Source organism: Oryctolagus cuniculus, chromosome 7 (genome assembly GCF_964237555.1).
Source record: "Oryctolagus cuniculus chromosome 7, mOryCun1.1, whole genome shotgun sequence".
Taxonomy (NCBI): domain Eukaryota; kingdom Metazoa; phylum Chordata; class Mammalia; order Lagomorpha; family Leporidae; genus Oryctolagus; species Oryctolagus cuniculus.
In genome coordinates this window covers 53084951-53099233 of record NC_091438.1, presented here as the reverse complement: position 1 = coordinate 53099233, position 14283 = coordinate 53084951, and the positions used below count along the sequence as shown (strand labels likewise).

The 14283-nt window shown below is 41.1% G+C and overlaps 1 protein-coding gene across 5 annotated transcripts in view; it reads left to right on the top strand.

The window, feature by feature from the left end:
* The first annotated feature begins 282 nt into the window (after positions 1 to 282).
* Positions 283 to 14283, top strand: part of MAN1A2 (mannosidase alpha class 1A member 2) — a 195288-nt gene continuing 181287 nt past the window's right edge. The window contains exons 1-3 of one of the 5 annotated variants that reach the window (XM_051857355.2): positions 1388 to 1525; positions 11249 to 11396; positions 13687 to 13753. Coding sequence is in view for 2 of the 5 variants with exons in the window: in XM_051857353.2 (XP_051713313.2) it covers positions 1224 to 1525 (302 nt within the window). In the remaining 3 variants the exon portion in view is untranslated. Of the gene's footprint in view, positions 1526 to 11248; positions 11397 to 13686; positions 13754 to 14283 lie in introns of all 5 variants that reach the window. The other 4 variants (XM_051857357.2, XM_051857353.2, XM_002715724.5 and 1 more) reach the window with 4 other exon arrangements.

Here is a 14283-nt window from a genome sequence, read left to right as displayed (position 1 = left end):
GACGACCCGGCCGCGGCCCCGCGCCGCGGAGGAGCTCTTGTCTCTACCGCGGCGGCTCTGCCCGCCGCCACAGCGAGCAGCCGCGAGACCCGAGGCAGCGCGGAGAAGGCCCCCACGGCCGCCGGCAGGAAGGAGACCGGGCCGACCTCCGCCCGCCGGAGGCGCGGCCGCGCCCGCTCGTCTTCCCGGAGCTGAGCGAGGAATGAACAGGCGCCCGCCCCGGGCTCTCGGACCGCGGCGGGCCGTGGCTCGGCTTCTTCCCACGCCGCGGAGGCGCCGGGGCTCGGCCCCTGCAGCCGGGCGCGGCGGGGTCAGCGGCGGCCTCCGTCCGGCAGCAGACGCCGGGGTTCACTGAACCGGCCGCGGCGAGGAGGAGGAGCCGCGGGGCGGGGGCGGCCGGCGCGCCTCCCCTCCCCCTGCACACGCCGGGGCTTCTCAGTGGCCGCCGGAGGAGGAAGTTCCGCTCCCTGACAGACCCGTGCGGTAGCAACAGCGGCGGCGGCGGCCGTTGGAGCCGAGGGCTCAGGTATTTTGGACGCGATTGCCCTTCGCGCCAGCCGTCGAGGGGACAGCGGCGGAGCCTGCCCGGCGGCGTCGGCCGAGAGCGTCTTCCTGCCACTTCACGCCGCGCGGCTGCTGGCCCTTCCCCGCGAGGTGGGAGAAATTTCCTCCCTCTTCTCAGACTTCCGAGGAGATCGGTGGTTTTTTTAAAAAATTATTCTTTTTACTACCGCGAAGGTTAAGAGATCTGGAAGAGAAGCGTCAGGGGAGAGTAAGTGAATCTTCGACAACTCGTCGGATCTCGCCAGGCTCCCTTTTGGGGCGAGGGACCCCATTCAGGCATCTCAGTGGGGTGCAGGCATGGAGGAACCCACCTTGGAGCTTATCTGCAGTGTGGCTTGCCTGGTCTTCTCTTAGGAATGAAGAGGAGACTTGTGAGAACCCGATGAGGCGCTGACGGCCAAATGGCAAAGAAGCTGCCACAGGACCTTGAAGTAGAGAGCGTTCGGGCGGCCGCGCAGGTTTCTGAATGTAATTGAAGGAGTGTGAAAGAGGTGATCTCTTAAAAAGCACAAGAATCCTTCAAGGGAGGCGAGATCGAGCCCCCTCCCGCCGCCGCCCCCCTCCCCCCTTTTCGGCCAAGATTGTGAAAACCGTTGGATGTGTTGCACACTTGGGCTAAGATGAGAACTTGATGCGGTGTTCTGTCTAGAGCGAAGACGATGACCGCCCCAGCCCTGCTGCCTCTGTCTGGACGTAGGATACCGCCTCTGAACCTGGGGCCGCCCTCCTTCCCGCATCACAGGGCTACCTTGAGACTTTCGGAGAAGTTCATCCTTCTGCTTATTCTTAGTGCCTTCATCACCCTGTGTTTTGGGGCATTCTTCTTCCTTCCAGACTCTTCGAAACACAAACGCTTTGATCTGGGTTTAGAAGACGTGTTAATTCCTCACGTAGATTCCGGTAAAGGGGCTAAAAACTCTGGAGTCTTCCTGATCCATGGACCCGATGAACACAGGCACAGGTTTGTTTATTTCAGAAGTTCTGGTATCAGTATTTTGACGGAACGGGGTTACCGGTATTGCTTGCGATCTGTTGCATTTTATTTTTTGCAGTAAAGGTGTTTTTTTTTTTTTTCTTTTTTCTGGGCGCTGATAGTGGTATTGCTAGTTCAGAACTGTCTGAATAGAGGCAGAGGCTCGACCGAGTCCCACCTAAAGTTTGGCTCCTTTCTTTTGTATAGGAGGAATATTTGTGTTTAGAGTTGTCTAATGTGGACAGTTGAGCATGGAAGTATGAAAACTTAAGCTAGAGAAAGTGTGACCCACGCTGGACTTGTGCCTCCTAAGACCGCATGGCAGTCAGTCATTGTGCTACCATGTGGAATCAATACACTGAACCTTGCCAGCTCCCACGGGCTCGCTCCTCCACGGGCTCTCATTCTTTGGCTTGCTGTTAAAGCTTAATCGCGCCCCTTAGCTCTTTACGGTGACAGGCATGAGAAGACTATACCTGTGGTTTCTTTACACGTCACAATATCCTGATGCATGTTATTTTCAGAGGATGTATTTTGATTTCCTGTATGTTATCAGTTAAAGGTGTCATGGAATCCTAAGTCATTTCAGTTTGAGTCTTGTAGACAAGAATTAAATTTTTTAAAATTTAATCATGCTACAGTGATTTTTTTTTTAATGTGAAATATGGATCACATCTAGTCAGTGTTAGAATTTGGTCAGTTAAAGTGAGCTCTTGGGAAAGTATAGCCAAATGAGAAGAAAATAGAGCTTTAGTTACCAACTGTACATCACAAATGTATTTTTGCTCAAAACGGTTTGGGAAAGTAGTCTACTTTTCTCAGATGTACCTTCTTTTCCTTGTTTCTTAAAACAGTTCTGGAGTATGTGAGGAATTATGTGCTTCAATTCAGTTTTCAACTGATGTTAGTTTTAACTTTTTATCAAGCATGAGGGTTTTGAAAAAGCTTAGGTTCAAATGTGAGCTTAAATGCTTGGAAAATGCATTGTAATGAGAACTGGTGTTTCCTTTTTCTCAACCTAGTTCATTACTTGATGGTTCTTTGACTTTTGGCTGAACCTTATGGATTAGTTACTTATAATATTGTTGGACACTGTTCTTCTGTAACTGAGTTAATTTGGACTTTTTGCCATTTTCAACATCTGTACCCTTTTAGATGTTTCTTTAATTGTTCCAGTTGCCTTTTGTGACTTGCAGAAAAATCTGATATCTCTGAAATGTTACTAAAACTTTGACAGTGAAAGTGCTGTGAAACCCTTACTTCTCATTTGTATAAACCATGATGCATATTTGAAAAGAAATGTGTTAAGATTGACTTCAGAGCTCTTGGACAACAGCTGCATAAACATTAGTAGAGTGAGTAGTCATAAGTAAACAGTTTCCTTTAAATTTTGTGTGGCCTAAAAGTTTTAAAAATATGGCCACATTCTAGCTTAAAAACATTTTACACATAGAAAAATTCTCAGGAGTGAAAATGTGAAATTTGGAGGGCAACAGCTATATGCATTTTATTCATGTTTTTAAAAATCTACTTAAGTCACTTAAACAAGAATTGTTAAAATTTATATAGCCTGTGAATGTATAGGAACATGTGTTCTTGCCATCCAAAACCACTGGGTTCCTGAGTTTGGAGTGAGAGATTGGTTATTGAGTTCTGAGAGCAAGGGGTTGTGAATGTGAATGTGATTGTCACATCCTGAGTTTTGGCTGTTGAAAGTCTGAATAATAAGTGATAACAAGTGCATGTTTATTGGCATCTTTTTGGTTCTTGAATTTTGTAAAGTGAGAATTCAAATAGTGGGAGTTCAGATAGTGAGGGATCTGTTTATTCTCTATATTTCTGTGGTCCTAGCAATTATATTTGTTATTTGTGGTGCTTGTTGTATGAGTATCTGAATACATAGTCTGTAATGATAAGAAATCTTTGACTTTGAGCAAGGAAATACATTTTAAGTTAAGCTTAATATGTGGAAGCAAAAATACCAAATTAATTGATCAACTAACATTTAAAAATGATTTGGAGAGATAGCATTTTAACAGAATTAGTATTAAGATCATACCTGTTTGGGGTATGAGTCAAAAAAACATTTTTTATCTTAAAAATACAAGTTGACAACTTTATCTTAATTTTCCATGTGTGTGGAAGGGTGCGGAATAAGAGAGTTGAAGAACTGGAACTGATAAATAATGAAAAAACAGATCATGGCCATTGTTTCTTATTCAGAGTACTTAAGAGATCCTTATTGAATTTGGTGTTTATTTTTTAATGGGTTAGTATAGTAGTTTGGTGTTAAAAAGCTATCTGCTGCATGGATTCATACGTTAGTGTACCATTGATTACATATGTGATCCTGAGCAAATTTTTAAACTCTGTGCCTGAGTTGCTTCCTCTGTATGACAGTGGCATCAACTTTACAGGTTGTTGTATTGAATGGGGCAATAATATGCAAAACACTCAACATAGTTACTGGCATTTAGTAAATTATCAATAGATGTTATGTTACTATCAGTAATTATAATTGAATATTTTAATTTTGAGTTTATTTTCAATATTTTATGTGTTTTTGAAAAGTTGCATATCCCAGAATCTTCTTATTTAAAAGAAGCATTTCATAATTTTGTAACCAAACTGGTTAACAACAGATGTGTATTTCATGCCAACTGGTTTAGGTCCTGCTTTTTGGAGATCTCCAACTGGGGAGGATAATGGGTGTTTAATAAATAATTCTGCCTTTGAGGTATGATGAGTGTTATGAAGCATTCACTGCTTATCATAGCACATAATGGGGTGAGCTAACCTTTGGACTGGGGGTAGGGAGGGACAATGGAAATAGGGAAGGTTGGCCGGCGCCACGGCTCACTAGGCTAGTCCTCCGCCTTGTGGCGCTGGCACACTGGGTTCTAGTCCCGGTCGGGGCGCTGGATTCTGTCCTGGTTGCCCCTCTTCCAGGCCAGCTCTCTGCTGTGGCCAGGGAGTGCAGTGGAGGATGGCCCAAGTGCTTGGGCCCTGCACCCCATGGGAGACCAGGATAAGCACCTGGGAGACCAGGATAAGCACCTGGCTCCTGGCTTCGGATCAGTGGGTACGCTGGCCGCGGTGGCCATTGGAGGGTGAACCAACAGCAAAAGGAAGACCTTTCTCTCTGTCTCTCTCTCTCTCTGTCCACTCTGCCTGTCAAAAAAAAAAAAAAAAAAAAAAAAAAAAAAGGAAATATTCGGGAAGGCTTTCTTAAGAAAGTGATGACTCAAAAACTTGGCATGAGTAGGAGATGGGCAGTGGAAGGAGAGATGAGAAAATGTGGTCAAAGCAGAGGACCCAACATGTGTTAGAGTTCTGAGTTCAAAAAGCTTGGTATCATTGAGCAACTGAGAAACAGTCGTTATGGCTTATGTAGAGGATAGCTGTGTAGAGCTAGGGAGTAGACTACATGAGAGGCCAGATTTGGCCCCCACACAAGTTTAACAAGTTTGAATTAGCTGCCAATGTTCACACATCAGTAGATTTCACATAAAAATCTGGATTTCTGATTTCTCTTGAGCAATTAGAGGATATAGCAATACCTACATCTCTATTTTCAGATGTTGACCCACAGGTGGAACCTGGTAGCAGCTGTTCCCTCTAGAGGGGCATGTACTTTCCATTTTATGACAGCCAAATTAAGGTGCCAAATAAGTGAATACAATCCATTAATATTTAACTTGGTTGTTTATTAAGTTCTCAGTCCCTACACAGGGTGCTGGGAGTTTGAAGTTTAGTGTGTTGGTTTTCACCTTAGTTTTATGGGAAGTCATTGAAGGAGTTTAATAAAAGCAAGTGAATAATGTGATCATTTTCAATTTTTAAAAAATTTAATCATTTTGGTTGCAGTGTTTATTTACTGGGTGCAGAGGAGTGGGAAGATAACCAGTTAGGGAAGTCCAGGTCACAGAGGATATTAATTTATTCCTTCCTATTAAGTAATTTATGAATAATCTACAGTTTTTCAAATAATACATATATATTACACAGACATATAGATTTAGATGATAATAACATAAAAAGTGTAGCTTGGTGTTGATTATGGTCATTTTTAGCATCTTTAAAGTATCCAAAACAGGCATTTGTTACAATATACATGAATGTTGTTGTACTACAGTCTGATATAGAGAATGTATGTTCGTAATTTGTATGTATAATAGACTTACATAATTTAAATTTACATACCACTTTCTTTCATTTTGGAAACTGACTTTCATTTTATATAAAGAGTTTTGTGTTTTATCTTAGATGTTTATTTATTTGAGTGGGCCATAAGTTACATATCCCAGTCGGAATTTTGTTAGTTTCAACTGAATACTTGAGTTTCCTCAAGGGAAACCATGTAGGCTTTAGAGTCAGAAGGACCTAAAGTTGCTTTTTGGTTCTGTTAAGTAGACATAATCACTTTGAACCTATGCTGGCCAGACACGTGACTAGTGCACTTGAAATGTGGCTAGTACCGATTGCCCAGTGCTTCAGTGAGATTTTCTCAAGTTCTTCATGTCATGATTGACATTTTTGGCCTGATTTGGTACAGCCTTTTATTAAAAGAGTAGTATTAAAAAAGTAAATAAATCTTATTATCATGATTTTTATTTTATTACCATCTTTCCTCATTTCATCCTTTTTCCATTCCATACTTTTCCCCAGATCTTGTTCCTTACTTAAGGTTTTTTGCTTATGTTTGGGGAAGGTCACATGGTTTATCATCTAATAAGTCTGTGGGATGATCCATTTCTTTTGTACCCTATTTCCCTCAGTGGCTCTTCCTTTTATTCAGATGTGAATTATGTAAGATCTGTTTATGTAAGATCTGTTTATATTTGACATTTTTCAACAACAGACTAGTATAGATGCCTTTGCTTTTTTTTTTTTGTCTGTGTATATATTGAGGGATACTTTTTTCAGCTCCAAAGTTGAAAAAGTTTATTTATTTAGGCCGGCGCCGCGGCTCACTAGGCTAATCCTCCGCCTAGCGGCGCCGGCACACCGGGTTCTAGTCCCGGTCGGGGCGCCGGATTCTGTCCCGGTTGCCCCTCTTCCAGGCCAGCCCTCTGCTGTGGCCAGGGAGTGCAGTGGAGGATGGCCCAGGTGCTTGGGCCCTGCACCCCATGGGAGACCAGGAAAAGCACCTGGCTCCTGGCTCCTGCCATCGGATCAGCACGGTGCGCTGGCCGCAGCGCGCCGGCCGCGGCGGCCATTGGAGGGTGAACCAACGGCAAAGGAAGACCTTTCTCTCTGTCTCTCTCTCTCACTGTCCACTCTGCCTGTCAAAAAAAAAAAAAAAAAAAAAAAGTTTATTTATTTATTTATTCGACAGGTAGAGTTACAGACAGTGAGAGACAGAGAGAAAGGTCTTCCTTCCGTTGGTTCACTCCCCAAATGTCAGCTTCACCTGGCGCGTTGCGCCGATCCAAAGCCAGGAGCCAGGTGCTTCCTCCTGGTCTCCCATGTGGTTGCAGGGCCCAAGTACTTGGGCCATCCTCCACTGCACTCCTGGGCCACAGCAGAGAGCTGGACTGGAAGAGGAGCAACCGGGACAGAATCCGGCGTTCCAACCGGGACTAAAACCCGGTATGCCGGCGCTGTAGGCGGAGGATTAGCCAAGTGAGCTGTGGTGCTGGCCAGAAAAAGTTTTTTTAAAAAAGATTTATTTACGGGTGGGTGCCATGACGTGGTGGGTTAACGCTGTGGCCTAAAGTGCTGGCATTCCATATGGGCACCGGTTTGAGACCCGGCTGCTCCACTTTGCACCCAACTCTGTGCTATGGTCTGGGAAAGCAGTAGAAGATGGCTCGCCCAAGTCCTTGGGCACCTGAACCCGCGTGGGGGACTGGGAAGAAGCTCCTGGCTCCTGGCTTCTGGTCGGCACAGCTCTTTCCGTTGCGGCCATCTGGGGAGTGAACTATCAGATGGAAGACCTCTCTCTCTATCTGCCTGTCTTCTCTCTTTGTGTAACTCTGACTTTCAAATCAATAAATAAATCTTTAAAAAAATAAAAAGATTTATTTATTTTAAAGAGTTACAGAGTGAGAGAGAGGGAGGGACAGAGAGAGAGAGAAAGGAGCAGAGAGTGCACTTCCACCCGCTGGTTCACTCCCTGAATGGCTGCAAAGGCCAGGGCTGAGCCTATGTGAAGGCAGGAGCCAGGAGCTTCTTCCAGGTCTCCCACGTGGATAGCACTTGGGCCATCTTCCACTGCATTCCCAGGCCATCAGCAGGGAGCTGGATTGGAAATAGAGTAGCCAGGACTCAAACTGGTGCCCATACGAGATGCTGGCACTGCCCGCAGTGGCTTTACCAGCCACAGCACCAGCCTGGGAGAAAAGGTTGATCTAAACAGCTCTGAATCTTTTTTGCTCCATTCTATTGATAGTAGCATCTCGAATAGTCTAAATTGTTTTGGTGCTGGAACAGGTTTTTATGTAATTTCCAGATTCAGAGAACAATTGATAGTGTGTACAGTCACAAAGATGATTTTTTTTAAAGATTTATTTATTTATTTATTTATTTGAAAGTCAGAGTTACACACAGAGAGAAGGAGAGGCAGAGAGAGGCAGAGAGAGGGGGAGAGAGAGAGAGAGAGAGGGAGAGAGAGAGAGGTGTCTTCCATCCGCTGGTTCACTCCCCAGTTAACCGCAACGGCCGGAGCTGCACCGACCCAAAGTCAGGAGCCAGGAGCTTCCTCCAGGTCTTCACATGTGGGTGCAGTTGGGCCATCTTCTACTGCTTTCCCAGGCCATAGCAGAGAGCTGGATTGGAAGTGGAGCAGCTGGTACTCAAACTGGCACCCATATGGGATACCAGCACTGCAGGCAGCGGCTTTACCCGCTGTGCTACAGCGCCGGCCCCTACAAAGATGATTTTTATCTTGTCCATCACTACCCAGAATGCAGTTATTCATCCTGTGAGGGTACTTTAAAAACTTTGTGGGAAAAATAGGATTAAATGATAAATTTATTTTGGTGCAAAGTAATTTTGAAATAATGTATACAAGTACTTCCCTTGCACAAATTCTTTTAAGAGTTGCTCTCTGGTAAAATATGGCTAGTTAGATAATAAGGTAAGAATCGGGTAGGGACTGTGTAGAATGAGAATTTGAATAGTGCCGTGATTGCACAGAGGTCTCATTTTGTCATTGGGACAGACCTTTGTGTCACTGAGTAAGATATAACTGAGATAGGATAGTAGTTTGGGCATTTTTTGTTCCATGAAGTAAGGTTGGTTCTGTGCAATCTAAATATAGTTATCAATAAAACATTCTTTCAGGTTCTGACATTAACTTCTTTTTTTTTGATGGTCAGGTTTTATGGTTTTCTGTGCCTTTGACAAGTATTATAGTAATTTGGAAGGGGCTGTGTTTGGAAGCTGTTCTCCAGATGACTCATTTAACTTTGATCTGGAACAAACTAATGGTGATTTTGATTTTGTTAGTTTAGCATTGTAATATCACTCAATATGTCAATATGTTGTCCATTCTTTTCAGAAGTGAATAACAGTGTTGGGATGGTATGGTTGAAAGGCAGAATGCCAAGGTGTAAGTCCTGATTTTCATGTTGGTTGGTGAGTGTTGGAGATTCCAGGAGACATAAGATACAATGCCTATAATAGGTGAACAGTATTTATTGGATGTCATTGAATGTTTCAGGGAAATAAAATTTGTTCAAGCATTATTTTGTTTATTTGCTCTAAAAGCTATAATAGCCTCTACACAATTTCTTGTAGATTTTATAAGGAGTTCTAAGGCTATGAAATGTTTATTCTCTCTTATTTATTAATATTTCTCTTGGGCTTTCTTATTAAAGTATCAAACTCACAATCTCAGAATATTTCTTCAGAATATTAATGTAGGTATATATAGATTATATAGCCTTCATAACATGTAGTTTAAAATTTTATTTTCTGTCATCACTATTTATTATAAATCAGTACTTGAATTATTGAGTTATTTTCATTTAATGTTATTTTCTAATAGTGTTTTTCGACCTGCAGAGTTCTGGCTAATATTTTACTTGTTAATGGCTGAGATAAAGCAAATTCACATGTAGACTTATTTCCTTAGCTTCCCTGCCATTAGGTAGTCATTTTATTTTAATCTTTCTCATGTGTTGCTTGCTCATGGTCACATTTGATCATTGACTGTCTCTTCCAACAGAACATGGGATCCTTAGAGATGAATGGCTGTATTTTATTTATCTTTGTATCTCCCATGCTTGAAGTACGTTTGATCCTTAATGAAAGTATATTCATATGACTGTTGAATAAATATTCATAGCAAAGTGACAAGTTCTACAAGAGAAGTTATAAATAAAATGCAAGATGAAATCTTAAAGTGTGAATGATATAGTCTTTTAATAGAAGCACTTTATAAAAATAATAAAAGGATTGGGAATAATTCATATAGGTTCTATCTAGAACATACTTATTCCCAAAACAGTATATCTAAAGTGTTTTACCTACCTCTATATTGAATTCACTCTCTTCAGGAAAAAAGGAAGAAAGTAATAGAGAATACGTGAGGAAAGTTTTTATATATTTATTCTTCCTTAATTCTTCCTTAATCTAATCACATTAGATCTTTAAATTAGTCATTACTAATCTCATTTTTACAGATATGAATACTGTAAAATTTATAACATGCCTAAAGCTTGGAAGTTTGCAACACAAAAGCTAGCTATCTACTAGAAATTAGTAGTATAAGATAAAGATTAATTGATTTTTAACCAGGCAAATATATTTGCTATTGTTTGAAAAGTTTAAAAATACCTAATTTCTAATCTGAACTAACTACATATTCCTTGGTTAGGAAAATAATTTTGCTACTTTCATTTTTTCTAATTGTGCCATTTTTGTTGGAAAAGTTTATTTTATTACCATTGAATTTTTGTAGGAATGCTTTTCTTGCTAGAACATGGTTGTGCTGAAGATTTGTTTTCCGATCAGGTTTTAGGATTTATCATAAAGAAACATCTCCTTCAAAGGGCATTCTTTCCAGAGATTTGTCTTAGTATTTTATATAACTCAGAAAGAAAGCATCGTATATTTGTAAGAACATTGGGCTCTGTGTTAAGAGATAGGGACTCTAGTTTCAGTGTTGTCCTTAGTTGTTGGAATGTAGTTAGATTAGCTGTTTAACTTCTGTGTGCTTGATATCCTTATTTATGAAATGAGAGAATTGATTGAATCATGCCTTCCAGCTCATGCATATGAAATACAAGTAATTGTATGAAATAGGGAACTGAAGAATGTGCAGCAATTTAGTTCAAACATCACAAATACTGTGTAGATAAAATGTATTCTGCAAAATAGGAATTAGTGTCATTTTTGTATGTAAAATTTGAGTTTCAAAATAATTTTAAGAATAAGTTTTTATATATTATTATATGATTATTTATATAACAAAACCTGTACCAACTTAAAAAGTGAAAACAAATGACCATTTTATTTTATACATTCATGTTTCCCATTAGTTTAAAAGTATAATTTATTGAGGTTTTATGTGCCAGCCTGAAGGCATATATTTACAAAATGTTTCTAGGTAATGTTTTTGAGCCCAGTTAACAATGATATCTTTTCATTTGTTGTCTAGGACGTTAGGACAGATTCTGTGGAAAATAGGGCTGTTAAGTAATTCAGGCCTTGGATCCTGGGAAAGCTCTTAATACTCCCTGAGACAATTTTTCTTTGATTTAGGACTGTAATTTCCTAAACTTAATATTGAGAGATGCCACTGAAAATCTGTTTTCCACATCTAAAAAGAACTTTTGGGACAAATCATGCAAATAATTTTTAAAAAATTAGAAGAGGATGAGGTAATCTGGAGCTACAAAGAGCAACACAGGTATTTTTTTCCTTTTCACTTTTATGTATTTATAAAATCAACCTCTATTATTTACGTAGGCTTCTTTGTCTCTTCCTAGTGACGTTGATATTACCATTAAAAAATATTGGTTGCATTCATCCATGCATTTACTTATTTTTATCAGCCCTGTGTCTTTATTAAAGAGCATTAGATAGTAGCCCGTGTTATGGTGCAGTAGGTAAAGCCACCACCAGCGATGCCATGGGCACTAGTTCATGTCCTGGCTGCTCCGCTTCCTGTCCAGCTCCCTGATAATGGCCTGGGAAAGCAATGGAAGATGGCCCAAGTGCTTGGATCCCTGTACCCATGTGGGAGACCCAAATGAAGCTTTAACTCATGGCTTTGGCCTGGTCCAGTCCTGGCCATTGCGGCCATCTAGAGATTGAACCAGCAGATGGAAGATCTCTCTCTTTGTCTCTCGTTCTTTCATTGTAGCTAACTTTCAAACAATTTTTTTCTTTTTAAAGAACATCAGAGATCAGACCTGGTAGCCAAGAGGTGGGGTACTGGCCAGGAAGGTGGCATGGACATAGTCCCTGGGCATTGAAGAGCAGACTGATGGCCTGGGAGTGGCTAAGCCTTAGTCTAGGTCCTGGCAGCAACTGAAGAATTGCCCAGTGGTGAGCTTTCAGACTTGGTGGCCATTAGCTGGTTCTTTGGACCAGAGGTTAAGGTAGTGGGGGTGCAAGATAGGGTGGGGCTGGCTTGCAGTCTTCTTGAGGCCATCTTACCTTATCTACCTAGATCATCCACTCATCCTGATCCTGTTGGTTGCCTTCTACGTCCACTTTATTGATTGCTCCATCATTAGTTACTTGTTTTTGCGATTCATCTTGTCCATGTCCTGTATGTATTCATCCTCTGAGTCCTCTTTGCTATCCTTATTGTCTCCATCATCTAACTCATTACAGTGCTCTGAGGCTGGCTTGATAACAGGTACCAAGTTTTCTGTATTTGTGATGCTTTGGAGTGGACCTTGTGCTCTGTTTTTGCTAGAGTCATGCAGATTGAATCACCATGTCTCAGTCACATGGGGAGAGGGTGAGAGGAGGAAGATGGACATAATTCCTGAGTTTTAGTCTTGGTACCACCACTTACTAGTTGTTTGACTCTGGCCTAGTCACTAACCTTTCTGGGTCTCATTGCACTGGGAGGCAGGAGTGTCATATTCTTCTATTCAGCAAGTGTTTTTGATTATTTATAATATACCAAGTATTATGCTTGGTATTGGGGATTATTGGAGAATATTAGTGAAGATTAATTTTCACTATGGGCACTGCTGAAAAATTCAAATCTTAGAGTCAAATCTTAACATCATTTTTTTTAAAGATTTTTATTTATTTAATTGAGAGGTAGACTTATTTAATTGAGAGGTAGAGTTAACGGACAGTGACAGGGAGAGACAGAGAGAAAGGTCTTCCATCTGTTGGTTCACTCCCCAAATGGCCACAATGGCAGGAGCTGGGACCGATCTGAAGCCAGGAACCAGGAGTTTCTTCTGGGTCTCCCACGTGTGTGCAGGGGTCCCAGGGTCTTGGGCCATCTTCCACTGCTTTCTCAGGCCATGCAGAGAGCTGGATTGGAAGAAGAGCAGCCAGGACTAGAACTGTCGCCCATATGGGTTGCCATCATCTCAGGTGGAGGATTAACCTACTGTGCCACAGCACCAACCCCAACGTCATTCTTTTTTTTTTTTTTAATATTTATTTATTTATTTGGCAGAGACAGTGTGAGCAAGCTAGTGAACTAACTAGTTCACTCCCCAAATAGTCACAATGGTCAGGTCTGGGCCAGGCTGAAACCAGGAGCCTGGAACTCCATCTGGATCTTCCATGTGGCTGGCAGAGGCCCAAGTACTTGGACCATCACCCACTACTTTCTTAGGTACATTAACAGGGAGCTGAGTCAGAAGTGAAGTAGTTGGGGCTCAAACTGGCACTCAGATGTGGGATACTGGCATTGTAAGTGGCAACTTAACTGCCCCAGTGCTGGCTCCATTGACATCATTCTTAAAGCATGTATTAATACTTTTTGGGTCCCATTCCAGTGATCATAGAAATAACCTTGCCATTTATTTGAGGTTCTGGTACAAGTATCAGGTCATTGGCTTTTTTTTTTTTTTTTAAGAGTTCAGATAAATTACAGCTTACTTTTCTCCATTTGTAGTTTTTGCTCATGTGCATTTATATAATTAATTTATGCATATCTGATATATGGACTAGTTTGGAAATAACAGGAAGATATCCTGAAGACTTTTTTCTTTTATCAGGAACTAAACATTGATATCTGAAAAAATTATACCCACCATTTGTGCTAAATTGAGATCTGGGACAACGGTATGTGTCTATATATTTAACGATTTACATGAAGCTGTTTATGGTTATATTTGTATGTTTATGAAGTTAAATATGCATATATGACTTTCAATTACATGACAGTAAAGTAGCATCTGATACAAAATTTGTATATATCTTTTATTTATATAGTATTTTGATGTTTCTGATGCCATTAATAAACACCTATCTTTAATTTACTATGTAAAGATGGGTAACACCTAGGGTAAGGTAAACATTGAGCAGCTGGCTTCTCTGGTGACCTGTGGGTATAAATGTAAATTAATGGAATTTTCATGAAGAGCAATTTAGTTATCCCATGTAATTTTAAGTGCATATTCTTTGATTCAGCAATTCTGGGAACTTAACCTTAGGAAATCTTCACATCAGTGCACAAAGAAATGTTCAAGAATGTCCCCTGAAGCTATAACATGATATATTGTAAATGATCTAAATGTCTGTCAATGGGAGATTAGTTAAATATTTGTATCCTTATAGTTTTTTTTTCCCTTAATCCCTGTAGGTCTTTCTGG